Source organism: Lycium ferocissimum, chromosome 8 (genome assembly GCF_029784015.1).
Source record: "Lycium ferocissimum isolate CSIRO_LF1 chromosome 8, AGI_CSIRO_Lferr_CH_V1, whole genome shotgun sequence".
NCBI lineage: Eukaryota > Viridiplantae > Streptophyta > Magnoliopsida > Solanales > Solanaceae > Lycium > Lycium ferocissimum.
The window spans coordinates 60,849,590-60,867,852 of record NC_081349.1 but is presented as its reverse complement, the minus strand read 5'-3'; the positions used below and the strand labels follow the sequence as shown (position 1 = coordinate 60,867,852).

At 39.5% G+C, this 18,263-nt stretch overlaps 2 protein-coding genes across 2 annotated transcripts; both read left to right on the top strand.

Moving 5' to 3' along the window:
• The first annotated feature begins 168 nt into the window (after positions 1-168).
• Positions 169-790, top strand: LOC132066520 (uncharacterized). Its single transcript, XM_059459822.1, has 2 exons — positions 169-250; positions 318-790. Exons 1-2 carry the CDS (start codon positions 169-171, stop codon positions 788-790), a joined length of 555 nt encoding a protein of 184 aa, XP_059315805.1.
• Positions 791-1,180: 390 nt separating this feature from the next.
• Positions 1,181-13,639, top strand: LOC132066519 (uncharacterized). The gene is made up of 4 exons (XM_059459821.1): positions 1,181-1,476; positions 11,791-12,197; positions 12,262-12,554; positions 12,698-13,639. The coding sequence occupies exons 1-4, from the start codon at positions 1,181-1,183 to the stop codon at positions 13,637-13,639; spliced, it is 1,938 nt and encodes a 645-aa protein (XP_059315804.1).
• The last annotated feature ends 4,624 nt before the right edge of the window (positions 13,640-18,263 follow it).

The window sequence follows — 18,263 nt, the reverse complement described above, 5'->3', positions numbered from 1 at the left end:
ACTTTAAATGATGATAAAGTCATTAATTTGGAATATCGAGGTCGGTGAGGACTCAAAAGGCTTTTCAAAGAGTTCAAATGCTTCATAGACATCATAAATTTTTCCTGTGGCTCTTATAGAACCATTCCGGCATGTTAGGCTTTTCAGCTTTATAGGAGAAGACTGAGAATGAGTCAAGCTGGAGCTAATTGTAACAGAAAGATCTTGTTTTTTGTAGCAGACAATATAGAGGTGGAAGTTCTTTCAAATAGTGAGCAACAGATTTCTCTAAAATTACTCTTTCAAGATCTTTGGTAAAACTTTGGTTACTATCTTAGTTTTTGCCAAATGTAGTGAGGTGGAGAGATTGCAACTATGGGATAACATTTATAGTTTGGCAAATGGTATGTCACTTCCTTGGATGATAGGGGGAGACTTCAATGTGGTGTTGAATGAGGAAGAGAAAATTGGAGGGATACCTGTTCTTGCTCAAGATATTGAAGATTTTGCTTTTTGTTTCAACTCTTGTGAATTGGAGAAAATTCAGTTCAAGGGCAGCCCTTTCACTTGGTGGAATGGGAGAGCATCTAATAACTGTATCTTTAAAAGATTAGATAGAATGCTGGTGAATACAGAGTTACAAAGCTGGTTTAGTCATATGGAGGTGGAACACTTAGCAAGAACTGGATCAGACCATGCTCCACTCTTATGCGCTTATGGGGAAGACACTCAGAATCAATACAGACCTTTTAAATTTCTCAAGTTTTGGGTGGAACATGAATCATTCCTTCACACAGTTCAGCAGAATTAGCCTACTTGGATGCATGAAGACCCTTTTATCAGTTTCAAGCTGAAGTTGAAGCATATGAAAGGGGTGTTATCTCAATGGAGTAGAGCTACTTATGGTGATATCTTCAAGCAACTAATCATCAGGGAGGAAATAGTTAGAATTAAGGAGAATTTGTTTGAAGAATGTCCTAGTAGTGGGAACAGAAGTGTGCTTCAACAATCCCAAGCTGAACTCAAACAATACTTACACTATGAGGAGGAATATTGGAGACAAAAGTCAGGTATTGATTGGTTTGTGGAGGGTGATAGAAACACCAGATTTTTTCATAATCTGGTGAAGGGAAGGAGGAAAAGGCTACAAATCCAGAGAATTCAAGATCTTAATGGCAACTGATTAGATAATAAAGAGGAAATGGCAAATGAAGCAGTAAAGTTTTATCACAAACAGTTTACTCAGGAGGAAATGGGCCATACAAATGAGGATATTCTACAACATATTCCATACTTGCTGGATCAGGAGAGTAACGAAATGTTATGTAAGGTTCCTTCTAATGAGGAAGTGAAAGCAGCTGTGTTCAACCTCAGTGGTTCTAGTGCTAGTGGACCAGATGGCTTCTCAGTTTTATTCTATCAAGTTTATTGGTCTATTGTAGAAGCAGATGTGATTAGGATGGTACTTGCCTTTTTCCAAGGTGATACTCTTCCAAAGTCAATCACACATACTAATTGTTACACCTCGAAAAATTTCCCGTTAGCGTACAGTGAATAGATAAACGAAGGGCATGACGTATACGATGTTTTGATAAGTAAGAAATAACCTTTAATGGTCCTAATTAAGACTTCCAAGACATTCGAGGTAAGAGAAGAAAATTGTTAGGGAAAGCAAGTCATATGCTGTATGTTGGGCAAGAATTACGAGTATCGAGTTAATGACATTCTAATGATGCTTTGGGAAAGAGTTATAACGTCCCTTAGATTGATGTTGAAGTGTTAAACAAGTGTTAAGAAGGTTCCATAAGGATTGGAGATCAAACGAACGACGGAGAACATTTCTGGGAGAAGGAGTTATACGACCGACTTATACGGTCCGTATAACATTATACGGTCCGTATAAGGGGCCGTATAACACCCAGCAGAGATGATGTCTAGCCAGTGGTGAACCACGACCACTTATACGGGCCGTGAAATGTTCCACGGACCGTATAAGTATACGTGGAAGTCCCGACGAACTGAGTAAGTTCGGATTATATAAGTGTGATCTCACTTCATTAATATCATTTCCCACATTTCTTCATCTCTCTCAAGACCTCTAGAAGGTTCCATATACTTCATCCACAAGAATTCAAAGGAAATTGATGATCAAATTCATCAAACCAACAAAAATCAAGAGTGTGAAACACATTAAAATTCATTCAAGCCAAGAAATTTCAAGGGAAGTGAACTAGGGTTTTGGGTGCACTAAGTTTTATGATCTTTCCATGTTATTTGAGGTGTTGGAAAGTTGAAACACTTGGATTGTAGGAGAATATAGAAAATGGGTCATAAATGTGAGAATAGTGTCATTGTTGAGTGGTAGTTGGAATGAATCATAAAAATGGATATGTTGTGATTGTAAGTAGGTTATGAATGACATTTAGAACATGGAATAAGTATTATATGTAAAAGAACGCGATAGTGAATTATGACCATGATTATGGAGAATTGAGGTGAATTTGTAAAATGTGGATAATGCAAATGAACGACGATTGTTGTTTATGATATTGTAATTGTTGTTATGAATGTTTGGGAGTTGATGTGGAATATGGAGGAAGTAGTATAAACAAAGGAAATGCTGCCCAATTTTCTCTAGCTTTAGGAAGCACGTTCTTGTAATTGTTTAGCTAATGTCGATACGAATTCTCTTGAAAGTAGAACATGTGCATTAAAGGAGGACAAGCAAGCGATAGTTTAGTTAAACGACGAAGGTCTGTGAGGCTCGTCCTTTCTTTCTAAGGCATGAATCTTATGGCAAGAATTTCTTCTTTCTTCCTGAATCTCCTATCCTCAAGGAAACTAAGAGTCCTTGTTCATGAATAGCCATATGAGATAAGAGATATACTATGAGTAAGATAATGATGGTAATAAGCTTGAGTCTTAAGATCCTAGAGTCCATGATATGATGTTCCTATCAAGCTAACGATGCTATCTATAATCTATTGATGTTGATCATTATATACACTCACCTTATGCTCGTTCCTTCAAGGTGAGGCAGAATGTTTATGAATGCTCCATAATGGAATCGGGGGTTCACGACCTTATGTCACCCCGATAAAGTTTAACTGTCTTTGAGTTTCCATGCATGCATTATGATAAGTATATTATTATGAGCATATTATGGTGAGCACATGATGATGATATTACCCCGCACCTATATGGCTTGGGCAGTCACCGCCAAGGCGGGCAGCGTATACACCATGGCCAGATGGCATGGGCAGACACCACTAGTGGGCGGCATGAGATGGTACTCCGGACGCGGGAGGCCTGGACGCAGGCTAATATTAATGATTATCACACCGTACCTATATGATCGGGCAGCTTATACACTTATGCATACATGATATGATGATGATTATGAAAGTAAGCCAGCATGCATTATTTCTTTCATGATTCACGATCGATTCTGATTGCTCCTTTTTGATGCCTCCTTATTTCATTGATGTTTCATTATTGTTTATGCCTTACATACTCAGTACAATGTTCGTACTGACGTCCGTTTTCTTTGGACGCTGTGTTCATGCCCACAGGTAAATAGGGAGACGATCCGGACCCGTAGGAGATACTAGCTGATTTGAGAGCACTCCACTTTTTTGGAGGTGCCATTGATTATTCTTTTGGTACATATGTATATATTCATATTTGGCCATGACGGGTCTCTATCCCGTCCATATGTCTAGTACTCTAGTAGAGGCTCGTAGATGCGCAGTTGTGGGTAGTATGGTCTCACAGTTTTTCATCATATGTATATGTATATAGATATGTATATTATTTTGATAGCCGAAGGGCTCACGTATATAAAGTGAATATGTTTCAAATGAAAAAAAAATTTCTACGATTATGAGCATAAGCGATATGAATAAAAGCAGATTAGTAATAGAATGAGTGGTGCTCGGTGGTTAGCCCCGGGTACCCGTCATGGCCCTAGTCGGGTTGTGACAAAAGTGGTATCAGAGCAGTTCAGTCCTAGGAAGTGTCCACGAGCCGTGTCTAGTAGAGTCTTGTTTATAGTGTGTTACGCGCCACGCTAATAAACAAGAGGCTACAGGGCATTTAGGAAAAATGACCATTTTTCTTCTTATGAGATCGTGCGATAGAGCCGTGTATAAGATTTTATCCTCCCTAATAGTTTGCTATGATTTCAGAAATGCCGCCAAAAGGAAAAGCTAAAGCCTCCCAGAAGGGCAAGACTACGATGAAAAGGCGGGCAGAAAGAGAGCCGCCAATGAACGTAGATGAGGGTGAATCACATAACGAGGCTCCATCTAATGCTTCTTCCATCCCGCCTATGATAAAAGAACAAGAAGGGGCTTCAGCTCCAGCTCCTATGCCTCTAGTTCCTCCACCGGCTATTTCGGGTCAACAAGTGACCGAAGCTATTCATCTACTGACACAGTTAGTTGCCGCTCAGGCACAACGGCAGAATGCGGGCCCAAATGATCTGTCGTCCCTAGTCCCAGAGCCCGTAATTTTATGAGTTTGAACCCTCCGGAGTTCTTTAGGTCAAACCCGGATGAAGATTCGCAAGGCTTTATAGACGAGATGTTGAGGACATTAAAGATTATTCATGCCTCCGAGACTGAATCTGTGGAGTTGACATCATATAGACTCTGGGATGTGGCGGTCTTATGGTATAACAATTGGATAGCATCAAGAAGAGAGAATGCGCCTCCTCCCGTTTGGCAAGAATTCGTAGATGCTTTTATTAGCCACTATTTGCCACCCGAGGTCCACCGAGCTAGAGCCGATATATTTTTAAATTTGAAACAAGGAAATATAAGTGCCCGGGAGTATAGCCTTCAATTTAATTCCTTGGCTAGGTATGCTCCGACTATGATGGCTGACATGGGAGATCGGGTACATAGATTTGTGCGTGGCTTAGGGCCACATTTATTCAAGGATTGTTTGACGGCTTTGTTGCAAGATGGGATGGATATTTCTCGCATCCAAGCCCATGCCCAGAATCTAGAAGGACAACAACATCCGCAAAGGGGTGATCGTGATATGGATAGAGGGCAAAGCAAGAGGGCCCGATCTATAGGCACTGGCAGTAATTATAGAGGGGGATCAAGGCAGGTATATTCTAGACACTCGGGCCAGTCGGTGACGAGTGCACCTCCCCGATTTGCAGGTAGGAGATTTGATCGCTCCTTCCGTTCGGGATGGTCGAGTTCGAGGGCCCCGGGTTCTCGGTTGGGGGAGATTATAGCCGAGAGAAGACCTCCGGTACCGCGATGCGGTCGGTGCGGTAGATTACATTCGGACGGTGTCGCCGGGGTTCGGATGCTTGCTATGCACAGCGTGGCCAAGTTGGGCACATGATGTGAGATTGCCGTCGATGAGTGGTAGAGTTGGGGTCTAGCCCACGGGATCGGCGTACGGTTCTTCTTCGGTGCGCCGGTAGAGCGGACCTCTCGGATTCCGGCGGGCCGAGGTGAGAGGCCGAGGGGAGTATCTACTTCAGGTGCCACACAGCCCCGCATATATGCTTTAGCCGGACGACGAGGATCTTGAGTCCTCCCGGATGTGGTTACAGGTACATTGTCCGTATTTTCTCATGATGTGTATGCATTGATAGATCCGGGTTCTACCCTATCTTATATTACTCCATATGTTCTTTGGTCGTATTGGGGTGAGACCCGAGCCAATTAAACCTTTTGAGGTATCCACTCCGGTTGGTGATCCCGTGATAGCTAGACAAGTATACCAAGATTGTATAATTGTGATATGTGACCGCCAAACTAAAGTTGATTTAGTTGAGATGGAAATGTTAGATTTCAATGTGATTATGGATATGGATTGGTTGGCCTCATGCTATGATAATGTTGATTGCCGGATGAAAGTAGTTCGATTTCAATTTTCGGGAGAGCCCGTGCTTGAATGGAAGGGTAATATAGCATCTCCAAGAGGTAGGTTTATTTCCTACCTTAAGGCAAGAAAGATGATAGCTAAGGGCTATATTTATCACTTAGTCCGAGTTCATGATACCGAAGCAGAGTCGCCAACGTTCCAATCCGTTCCGGTGGTGAATGAATTTCTAGATGTATTCCCAGATGAACTTCTAGGCCTTCCTCCAGAAAGAGAAATTGATTTCGCCATTGATGTGTTGCCGGACACTAAGCCTATTTCTATTCCTCCTTATCGAATGGCACCGGTAGAATTGAAAGAGTTAAAGGCACAGTTGAAAGATTTGCTCGAGAAGGGGTTTATTAGACCCAGTGCATCTCCGTGGGGAGCACCAGTCTTATTTGTGAGAAAGAAAGATGGCTCCTTATGAATGTGCATTGATTACAGGCAGTTGAATAAGGTGACGATAAAGAACAAATATCCTCTCCCCAGGATTGATGATTTGTTTGATCAATTACAGGGTGTCAAGTGGTTCTCTAAAATAGACTTGAGGTCGGGTTACCATCAAGTGAGAGTCAGAGAAGAAGATATTCCCAAAACAGCCTTCAGAACGAGATATGGCCATTATGAATTTCGGGTGATGTCATTTGGGTTGACTAATGCCCCAGCAGTGTTCATGAATTTGATGAATAATGTATTCAGGCCTCTCTTGGATCTATTCGTAATAGTATTCATTGATGATATTCTGGTGTACTCTCGCACAAAATCAGAACATGCAGACCATTTACGTATCGTTCTTGGAATTCTTCGAACTCGGAAATTATATGCAAAATTTTCAAAGTGTGAGTTTTGGTTGAATTATGTGACATTCTTGGGTCACGTTATTTCAGATAATGGCATTAGAGTGGATACTCAGAAAATTGAAGCTGTGAAGACTTGGCCAAGGCCTACGACGCCTACAGAAGTTCGTAGTTTTTTGGGATTGGCAGGTTATTATAGAAGGTTCGTAGAGGGCTTTTCATCTATTTTAGCCCCATTGACGAAGCTAACTCAGAAGTCAGCTAAGTTTCAGTGGAATGATGCTTGTGAACACAGTTTCCAAGAGTTGAAGGACAGATTGACTTCAGCTCCAGTCTTAACACTTCCAGAAGGGCCAGATAGTTATGTAGTGTATTGTGATGCTTCTGGTGTTGGGTTAGGATATGTATTGATGCAGCATGGTAAGTCATTGCTTATGCTTCGAGGCAGCTGCGAAAACATAAAAAGAACTACCCAACTCATGATCTCGAATTGGCTGCAGTGATTCATGCGTTAAAGATGTGGAGACATTACTTGTATGGTGTGCATGTTGATATCTATACAGATCACAAGAGTCTCCAATACATTTTCAAACAGAAGGAGTTAAATCTGCGGCAAAGATGGTAGTTAGAATTATTGAAAGACTATGATGTGAATATTTTATACCACCCCGGGAAAGCAAATGTAGTAGCCGATGCGCTTAGCCGCCGATCAATAGGAAGTCTATGTGAAGTTCCCTCGGAGAAGAAAGAATTGATTCATGAGCTCCACCAACTAGCTAGCCTTGGAGTACCTCTAATTGAGTCAGGTGGTGCAGGAGTTAGTGTCAATGATCCCACAGTTTCGTCCTTGAACATGGAAGTAAAAGAGCGGCAATATGAAGATCCTCAGTTGAGTCGCTATAGAGACACATGTCATGCAAAAGAGAAGTCTCCATTTGAAATTTCAATGGATGGAATTCTTAGATACCGAGGCAGGCTATGTGTTCCGAATGTTGCAGAATTGCGTCGTCGGATTCTAGAAGAAGCTCATTATTCTCGGTATTCTATTCATCTAGGAACGAGAAAGATGTACCATGATCTCAAGCTGATATATTGGTGGGAGGGCATGAAGAGAGATATAGCAGAATTTGTAGCTCAATGTCCAAATTCCCAGCAAGTGAAGATAGAACATCAAAAGCCAGGAGGATTATTGCAAGCGATGAAAATTCCTACATGAAAATGGAAAGTGATCAATATGGATTTTATTGTGGGATTACCCCGTTCCCGAGGCAAGTATGACTCCATATGGGTGATTGTGGATAGATTGACGAAAGTAGCTCATTTTCTTCCAGTCAGAACCACATACTCAGCAGAAGATTATGCAAGATTATATCTTAAGGAGATTGTGTGACTCCATGGTATTCCGATATCCATTATTACAGACAGAAGAGCGCAATTTACAGCTAATTTCTAGAAATCTTTCCAAGAAGGTTTGGGTACTCAAGTAAAGCTTAGCACGGCATTTCATCCGCAAATCGATGGATAAGCCGAGCGTACCATTCATACCTTGGAGGATATGCTACGAGAATGTGTTTTAGATTTTGGTGGTAGCTAGGATGACCATTTACCCCTTATTGAGTTTGCATACAACAATAGCTACCATTCCAGTATCCAAATGGCTCCGTATGAAGCGTTATATGGAAGGAAGTGCAGGTCCCCAATTGGATGGTTTGAAATCGGAGAAGTACAACTAATAGGCCCTGAGTTGATTCAACAAGCAGTAGAAAAAGTCAAGGTAATCCGAGATCGATTGTTGACAGTCCAAAGTCGCCAAAAATCTTATGCGGACAACCGCCGGCGAGATTTAAAATTTCAAGTTGATGATTTGGTATTTTTGAAGGTATCGCCAATGAAAGGTGTGATGAGATTTGGCAAGAAAGGAAAGTTAAGTCCTCGATATATCGGACCCTATAAGATTATCTGCAAGGTGGGACAAGTAGCTTATGAATTGAACTTACCTTCAGAACTTGAATTGGTCCATCCAGTTTTCCATGTCTCAATGCTCCGCAAATGTGTTGGAGATCCTACAAAGATTGTGCCAATAGATGATGTCCAAGTGACGAAAAAGTTAGTTTATGAAGAAGTGCCCATTGCCATATTAGACAGGCAAGTACGAAGACTTCGGAACAAGGAAGTGGCCTCCGTTAAAGTCTTGTGGCGAAATAACAATCGAGAAGAGATGACTTGGGAGGTGGAAGAGAAGATGAAGTCCACATATCCACACTTGTTTCAGCCCCCGGAAGGGATCCATGATGAGACGTCGAGGTTATGAGGTATGTATGTCTTCTTTTTATGCATATGGGTCGTGTGTGGCCAATTTATATTGCTATTGTGTTATGGCCCTGTGAGGCATTGTTATTATGGGTTGTTGTGACAGGATGGTAGTGCCTTATTAGAGGGGAAACTCTGGCGAAATTTTTATAGAATTCCCGATGACTTAACATTCGAGGACGAATGTTCCAAAAGGGGGGAAGAATGTTACACCTCAAAAAATTTCCCGTTAGCGTACGGTGAATAGACTAACGAAAGGCATGTCGTATAAGATGTTTTTATAAGTAAGAAATAGCCTTTAATGGTCCTAATTAAGATTTCCAAGACATTGGAGGTAAGAGAAGAAAGTTGTTAGGGAAAGCAAGTCATATGTTGTGTGTCGGACAAGAATTACGAGTATCGAGTTAATGACATTCTAATGATGCTTTGGGAAAGAGTTATAATGTCCCTTAGATTGATGTTGAAGTGTTAAACAAGTGTTAAGAAGGTTCCATAAGGATTGGAGATCAAACGAATGACGGAGAACATTTCTGGGAGAAGGAGTTATACGACCGACTTATACGGTCCGTATAACATTATACGGTCCATATAAAGGGCCGCATAACACCCATCAGAGATGATGTCTGGCCAGTGGTGACCTACGACCACTTATACGGGCCGTGAAATGTTCCACGGACCGTATAAGTGTCCGTGGAAGTCCCGACGAGCTAAGTAAGTTCTGATTATATAAGTGTGATCTCATTTCATTAATATCATTTCCCACATTTCTTCATCTCTCTCAAGACCTCTAGAAGGTTCCATATACTTCATCCACAAGAATTCAAAGGAAATTGATGATCAACTTCATCAAACCAACAAAAATCAAGAGTGTGAAACACATTAAAGTTCATTCAAGCCAAGAAATTTCAAGGGAAGTGAACTAGGGTTTTGGGTGCAAGAAGAGTATTCCACTCAAGGCTTGTTCCTACAATATCTAAGGTAAGTTTTATGATCTTTCCATGTTATTTGAGGTGTTGGAAAGTTGAAACACTTGGATTGTAGAAGAATATAGAAAATGGGTCATAAATGTGGGAATAGTGTCATTGTTGAGTGGTAGTTGGAATGAATCATGAAAATGGATATGTTGTGATTGTAAGTAGGTTATGAATGAAATTTAGAACATGGAATAAGTATTATATGTGAAAGAACGCGATAGTGAATTATGACCATGATTATGGAGAATTGAAGTGAATTTGTAAAATGTGGATAATGCAAATGAACGATGATTGTTGTTTATGATATTGTAATTGTTGTTATGAATGTTTGGGAGTTGATGTGGAATATGGAGGAAGTAGTATAAACAAAGGAAATGCTGTCCAATTTTCTCTAGCTTTAGGAAGCACGTTCTTGTAATTGTTTAGCTAATGTCGATACGAATTCTCTTGAAGGTAGAACGTGTGCATTAAAGGAGGACAAGCAAGCGATAGTTTAGTTAAACGACGAAGGTATGTGAGGCTAGTCCTTTCTTTCTAAGGCATGAATCTTATGGCATGAATTTCCTCTTTCTTCCTGAATCTCCTATCCTCAAGAAAACTAAGAGTCCTTGTTCATGAATAGCCATATGAGATAAGAGATATACTATGAGTAAGATAATGATGATGATAAGCTTGAGTCTTAAGATCCTAGAGTCCATGATATGATGTTCCTATCAAGCTAACGATGCTATCTATAATCTATTGATGTTGATCATTATATACACTTGCCTTATGCTCGTTCCTTCAAGGTGGGGCAGAATGTTTATGAATGCTCCATAATGGAATCGGGGGTTCACGACCTTATGTCACCCCGATAAAGTTTAACTATCTTTGAGTTTCCATGCATGCATTATGATAAGTATATTATGATGAGCATATTATGAGGAGCACATGATGATGATATTACACCGCGCCTATATGGCCGGGCAGTCACCGCCAAGGCGAGCAGCGTATACACTATGGCCAGATGGCATGGGCAGACACCACTAGTGCGCGGCATGAGATAGTACTCCGGACGCGGGAGGCCTGGACGCAGGCTAATGTTAATGATTATCACACCGTACCTATATGGTCGGGCAGCTTATACATTTATGCATACATGATATGATGATGATTATGAAAGTAAGCCAGCATGCATTATTTCTTTCATGATTCACAGTCAGTTACAGATTGCTCCTCATTTGATGCCTCCTCATTTCATTGATGTTTCATTATTGTTTATGCCTTACATACTCAGTACAATGTTCGTACTGACGTCCATTTTATTTGACGCTGTGTTCATGCCCACGGGTAGACAGGGAGGCGATCTAGACCCGTAGGAGATACTAGCTGATTTGAGAGCACTCCACTTTTCCGGAGGTGCCATTGATTATTCTTTTGGTACATATGTATATATTCATGTTTGGGCATGACGGGGTCCTGTCCCGTCCATATGTCTAGTACTCTAGTAGAGGCTCGTAGATGCGCAGTTGTGGGTAGTAAGGTCTCACAGTTTTTCATCATATGTATATGTATATAGATATGATAGCCGAATGGCTCACGTATATAAAGCGAATATGTTTAAAATGAAAATAGTTTTCTATGATTATGAGCATAAGCGATATGAATGAAAGCAGATGAGTAATAGAATGAGTGATGCTCAGTGGTTAGCCTCGGGTGCCCGTCATGGCCCTAGTCGGGTCGTGACACTAATGTGGTTCTGATTCCTAAAAAAGAGATGGTACAAAGTTATTCAGATTTAAGCCAATAAGTCTGAGTAACTTCATTAATAAAGTCTTATCCAGAGTTCTGCATGACAGGTTAGAGAAGGTCCTTCCTACTCTAATCTCTCCTCATCAGGCTGGTTTTGTGAAGGGTAGGAGTATAATTGAAAATGTTTTGCTCACACAAGAAATTGTCACAGATATTAGGAAGAGGGGCAAACCAGCTAATTTGGTCCTAAAGCTAGATATGGCAAAGGCATATGATAGAGTTTCCTGGAGTTTTTTGACAAAAGTGCTAAATCAGATGGGATTTTCAGAAGGGTTCATTGATAAGATATGGAGACTGATAGCAAAAAACTGGTATTCAATTTTGTTTAATGGCAAAGCTAGAGGTTTCTTTCACTCCACAAGGGGAGTCAAACAAGGTGATCCTTTGTCACCAGCCTTGTTTATATTGATAGCAGAAGTGCTTTCAAGGGCACTGAACTCATTGCATGATAACAGTCTGTATGTGGGGGTATGGATTACCTAAATGGAGTGCCAACATCAATCATCTTGCATATGTAGATGATACCATAATATTTGCATCTGCTGAGAGGAATTCCTTAAAGATGGTCATGGATATTCTCAGAGACTATGAAGCTATATCTGGTCAACTGATTAATATTGAAAAAAGTGCCTTCTACATGTACCATAAAGTGGCAGATAGAATGATGCAAAATGTGCGAATTGTGACAGGTTTCACAAAGGGACAATTCCCTTTCAACTACTTAGGGTGTCCCATTTTTCATGCTAGAAAGAAGAAAGTCTACTACCAAGATCTCATCAAGAAAGTGAAGGATAAATTGCGAGTTGGAAGGGCAAGTTCTTTGTCATATGGTGGTAAAAATTTGTGTTGATAGAGAGTGTTCTTCAAAGTGTGCCAGTGTATGTGCTATCTGCTATAGTACCTACTAAATACACTCTAAATGAACTGCATAGGATCTTTGCTAGGTTTTTCTAGAGTAATAAGAAAGAGGATAAAAGCAAACACTGGGTATCATGGAAGAAGATTTGCATGCCTAAAGCTGAGGGTGGACTAGGATTTAGGTCCTTGTTTGATATTTCTAAAGCTTTGTTTGCTAAGCTATGGTGGAGATTTAGGACTTCAAACTCCTTATGGTCTACTTTTCTGTGGAATAAATACTGTAAGAAGCTTAAACCAACAAAGGTACAATGGAAGGGTGGTTCACAAGTGTGGAAAAAAATGTTGGAAGCCAGGGATCAAATGGATCACTTTATTTGGTGGGAACCTAGAAGTGGTTCATGTGATAGCTGGGAAGATAACTGGACTAGGTTGGGGCCTCTTAGAGAGGTTTCAAGCTCAGATCACAATTTAGAAGAGGTGGCTGAACTCATGGACTCAGAAGGTTGGGACTTACAAAAGATGAATGTAGTGTTACCAAAGCAGGTGGTGAATCATGTTAAGTCTGAACTGAGCATAATGGGGAAGTCAACAGATGCAGATGTACCATGGTGGAACTCAACTAATTCTGGTAAATTTACAGTGGGCAGTGCATGGAACTTAATGAGGCAGCAGGAGCAAGAGTCGTTGAACTATCAAAGAATATGGAGCAAAGGAGTGCCATTCAAAATTTCATTCTTTTTATGGAGGATGTGGAAAGCTAAAATCCCAGTGGATGATGTACTCAAAAGAATGAATATTTCCATTGTATCAAGATGCAGATGTTGTCTAAATTCACAGTCAGAGGAAACAATGCAACATCTTTTCTTAACTGGTAATTGTGCAGCAGAAGTGTGGCAGTACTATACCACAGCAGCAGGTATCATAGACCCTCTAATACAGTTACATCAAGCAGTGGTAAAATGGTGGAATATGAAGTGTGCAATTAAGTTAAAACAAGATTTTGAAGCAATGCCATCATTCATCTGTTGGCAGTTGTGAAAGAGAAGAAATGCACTGATGAATGGAGCACAAATGAGTAAGAGTAAAGCCATCTATTGCATCAATCAGAACATTCACAACCTGATAAGTAGCCTATATCCATGGTTGAAGAATGTTCCACATACTTGGCCTCAGATGGTACAGCTTTTAGAAGGACTCAATCCTAGATCAGGAAGTCAAATGGTACAATCGAGATGCCCAAGTGCAGGGCGGTATAAATGTAATACTGATAGTGCATCAAGGGGTAATCCAGGCCAAAGTTCAGCAACATTTTTTATTACAGATGAAAGAGGTGATCTGATTTATCTTTCTTTGCTAGAAGATTAAGCAACTGACAAATATATGTGCGAAAAGCGCAATTCATGATGGTACGCAATGTTGTGTTAATAACCATGTAGTACCTGTGATCATGGAAACTGACTCTCTAGCCATGGTGAACATCATTCAAGGAGACTGGGAAACTCCTTGGAAAGTTAGTATCGAGGTGCAAAAGACTAAAGTTTGGAGAAAGAGAGGATAAGTCCAATTTTTCCATATTCTGAGGGAGGGCAATACAATGGTAGATTTTTTAGCTAACAGTGTGTTCAATTGTGCAGGTATATTAGAAGTTAAAAATTTCCAGGAGCTCACACCTACAGGAAAAAGATTGCTAAATATGGATAAATCCATGATGCCTAACTTCAGATTCAAAACATACAATGAAAGGGAACTAGATTGAAGAAGGATGTTGCACTCTAATTCAAGTTCACTACTTCCTTAGACTGTAATATGAATAGTAACTACTAAAACTGGCCTAGCTAGATAGTGGTATTAGCAGTGCTTCTTCTCATTCTTCTAGAAAGTTTGGATTAGGAGTTTACAAGACATGTTATGGTCAATAAAGGTAGTGAGTTGGATTCATCAGGGATACACAGGATTATGGTCAGCAGCAGTTTGCATATGCAGCCTCACTCTTGTTTGAATGATCATGGAGTCTGATAACATAGCACCTGGTGAGAGCTTTGAGGTGTCTGATAGTGTTATCATCCCAGAACAAGAGATCTTGCAACGTGAGCATTCAGTTTGCAAAACTATGATCCTGATAACAATTTCTTTAGCTTAGAGTAGGTCTTTTATATTTTGTTGTTTTATTCTTCTTTTTTTTCCTTCTTTTTTTTCCTATCTTTGCACATACTTTGATTTTGGAATAAAACACAACTAGCATCCAGTTAGATGGTCTTAAATTTTTATTTTTTTTTAAAAAGAGTTTTCCGGAAGATTTACGGTGCCTATCTTGAAGGCCTCTATCATTCTCATTCCTAGATGGAGGTTGAGTCTTGTCTTCATTATTATATTTGGTCTTCGATCCTAGTCGCTCCTGTACTAGTCTAGACCAGGTCATCGAAAGGAGTCAGGGTATTTAAAAGTTGTTGTAACACTTTCTCTTTAATTGTATATATTGGTTTTACTTCCGCACTTTGATTATGTTATAACTTGAAGATTAATGAATCTCGTTCTTTACTTGCAATTTTTTTTTGGGGTTAAGGGTTAGCCTATCGAGGTGGGAATGGTAGGTGTCCGCGTGATCCTAAAATGGGTCATGACAGGGTTACTTCAATGTCATTATAAATGAGGAGGAAAAGATTGGAGGACTGCCAGCTTTTCTTGATGAATATAAGGACTTTGCCTTCTGCATGAATTCTTGTGAATTAACTAAAATTCCTTTTAAGGGTAGTCCTTTCACTTGGTGAAATGGAAGGGCAGCAAATGAATGTATTTTTAAGAGATTAGATAGACTGTTTACAAATGATCATTTCCAAAACTGATTTGGGAATTTTGAAGTTGAACATCTATCTAGAATAGGATCAGATAATGCTCATTTGTTGTTAACTTGTGGGGATCAGACTCAACATTGCTTTAAACCTTTTAGGTTTTAAAAAATTTAGGTGGAAGATGAAACTTTTCTTAATGTGATCACACATCATTGGGTTGCAGACAATTCTTTTTTTAAAAAAAAAAATTTCGGGCTAGGTCGTGTTTTGGGCTCAGTCTTTATTGTTGGACTTTTGCTTTATTACTAAAAAAAACACCCAGGCATTTGATGATGCATTCTTAACATTCAAGCTCAAACTGAAGAATGTTAAAATAGCATTGAGAAAGTAGAGAAAAGATACTTTGGAGACATTTTCAAGCAACTTACTGTCACGACCCAACCAAAGGGCCATGACGGGCACCAGGAGCTAACCCACCGAGCACCTTTGAACATACATCTCATAATCATTTTTAGGTGGACCACAAAGATATCTCATGGGCGTCATACTATGTAAGGGCACATATTACAAGATAGCGACACATCATTAGATAATCATCAACAGCTATGCCCATAAAGACAAGTCAATAAGTTTGCCATAATATAATACAACAATATGAACTGATATCTATATGGGACTTCTAGCTACACACATCTGTCTACGAGCCTCTATATAGAATACAGGAATTCGTGAAGATGGGGTAGGACTCCGCCATGCCCAAGTATATATATACACAAGAGTAGTACCAATAAACTACCGCTCCAAAGCAACTGGAGCGCTTTTGAAACTCCGTTGATGAAGCTCCTAAGGGTCTGGTCTATCTACCTGCGGGCATGAACGCAGCGTCCACAAGAAAGGACGTCGGTACAAATTATGTACTGAGTATGTAAGGCATGAATAACAACATAACAAGAGATACAGAGCATAACATGAGATAAGGATAACATCCACATCTGATTTCCTCTTAAGGCGAATATCATGCATGCTTAGCTTTCTCTTAAAAAAAAAAAAATTTCATACATATATAAATAATAATGTTGCAGAACGTGCAACCCGATCCATAAATATTTTATATTGCTGTGGAACATGCAGCCCGATCCATATATATATATATATTGCAGCGGAACGAACGGCCCGATCCATTTATCCATATACCCCGCGTCCGGGACGATATCATAATATACCAACTGATCAGGTGGTTATGCGTATATAATGCCGTCACCCTTTTCCCATACCCCATATACATATAATATATGCATATATAACGCCATCATCTTTTCTCATATCACATATACATATATAACATAAGTAGCATGCATGAGAGCCCAAATAAAAGTTACTATTTTATCAAAGTGACGTAAGGTGGGTAACCCTCAATTTATATTATGGAACAATCATCATCGCTATATCTCACCTTGAAGGAACAATTATCATAAGGTGAGATCAACAATAATGAATGAAATCAAGAAAATCACGAAATAAGCTCAATAATCTCGTAATAGAATCAAAACCATAAGCTTTGGAATTTCTAGAAATGGGATCATCATCATCATCATTATTATCATAGAAAACATCTATCTTTAGTATCATAGGCACTTGAGAATCATAAACTTCTAGCTTTTTAGGGATAAGGATGTTATGGAAAACATGTATGGGTTCATAAGAAAAGAATCATGTCTTTAGAAAGAAAAGGACAGCCTTAACATACCTCGTCGTTTCCTTAACTACTTAACCCTTATGCTTCCGGACTCACAAATCTACATTCAAGATAATTCATACCAAGGTCAAGCCCTTGAAACTCTCATAAGATCAAACTACACTAATAAATGAGCCAACGAAAATTGGACAGCATTTCCCTTATATTATCTACTTCCTCCAAATTCCAGAACAACTCCCAAACATAATTAACAACATCAACCATAACGTAATCAAGATACTACATGACAAAAATATACAAATTCATCCGAAACTTCCTTCAAAAATCAGTCCATAAGCCAACAACATCAACATATCTATCTACGACCTTTATGCCATGTTTTCCTTTACTTTAAACCATTAAAATCCTCAAAAGAAATGACTTAATATCAAACTCAAGATGAAAAACATACCTTATAACTTGAAGAACTTCACCTCACACAATTCCCCCTAAAACTTATCCACCACAACTTCAATTAGAAGTACGAACAAGCTACTTCCATAAACTAGTTAAGAGTTTTTATGGCTTGATCTTCTCTTGATTTGATTTGGAATGGTTTGGAGTGTTGGAGAGAGCTCATAGGGTCTAGAAGGTTCTGTTTTGGTGAAAATATGAGCCCCAAAGTCATGTCCCTTCTTTGATTCATCGAGATTTGTTGTTAATCTTACAAACCCGAGCCTAATTTAATGTAGAAACTCCTAAATTTGCTATGTTTTGGTGTAAGGATGTTGGATGAATGTTGTAGGAGGTTCTTGAGAGGTGTGGAGATGAGCAATGGTGAAAAATTAAGTAATTTAGGTGACTTAAGGGGGTAAATATAGTAGTCTAAATCAGGTTGGGCTGATGGGCCGAAATTGGTGAGCCTTTTAATTAGTTTCTAGAATTTTCGCGAAGGTTTGCAGGCTTCTAACAGTTCATTTTAAAATGCTCATAACTCCCTACTCTGATGTCGTATTGATGAACGGTTTGTTGCGTTGGAAACTACACTCAACGAACTTGATTTTAGGCTCTTTAAACACCTCAAAACTCCTGATATCCTAGGAGATATACTTCTCTAAAGTTGACCCAAAATTTCTATCCAAAATTCTGCCAAATTTTTTTCAAATTTTTGACAACTTATTTTCTTCGATTTGCTTGA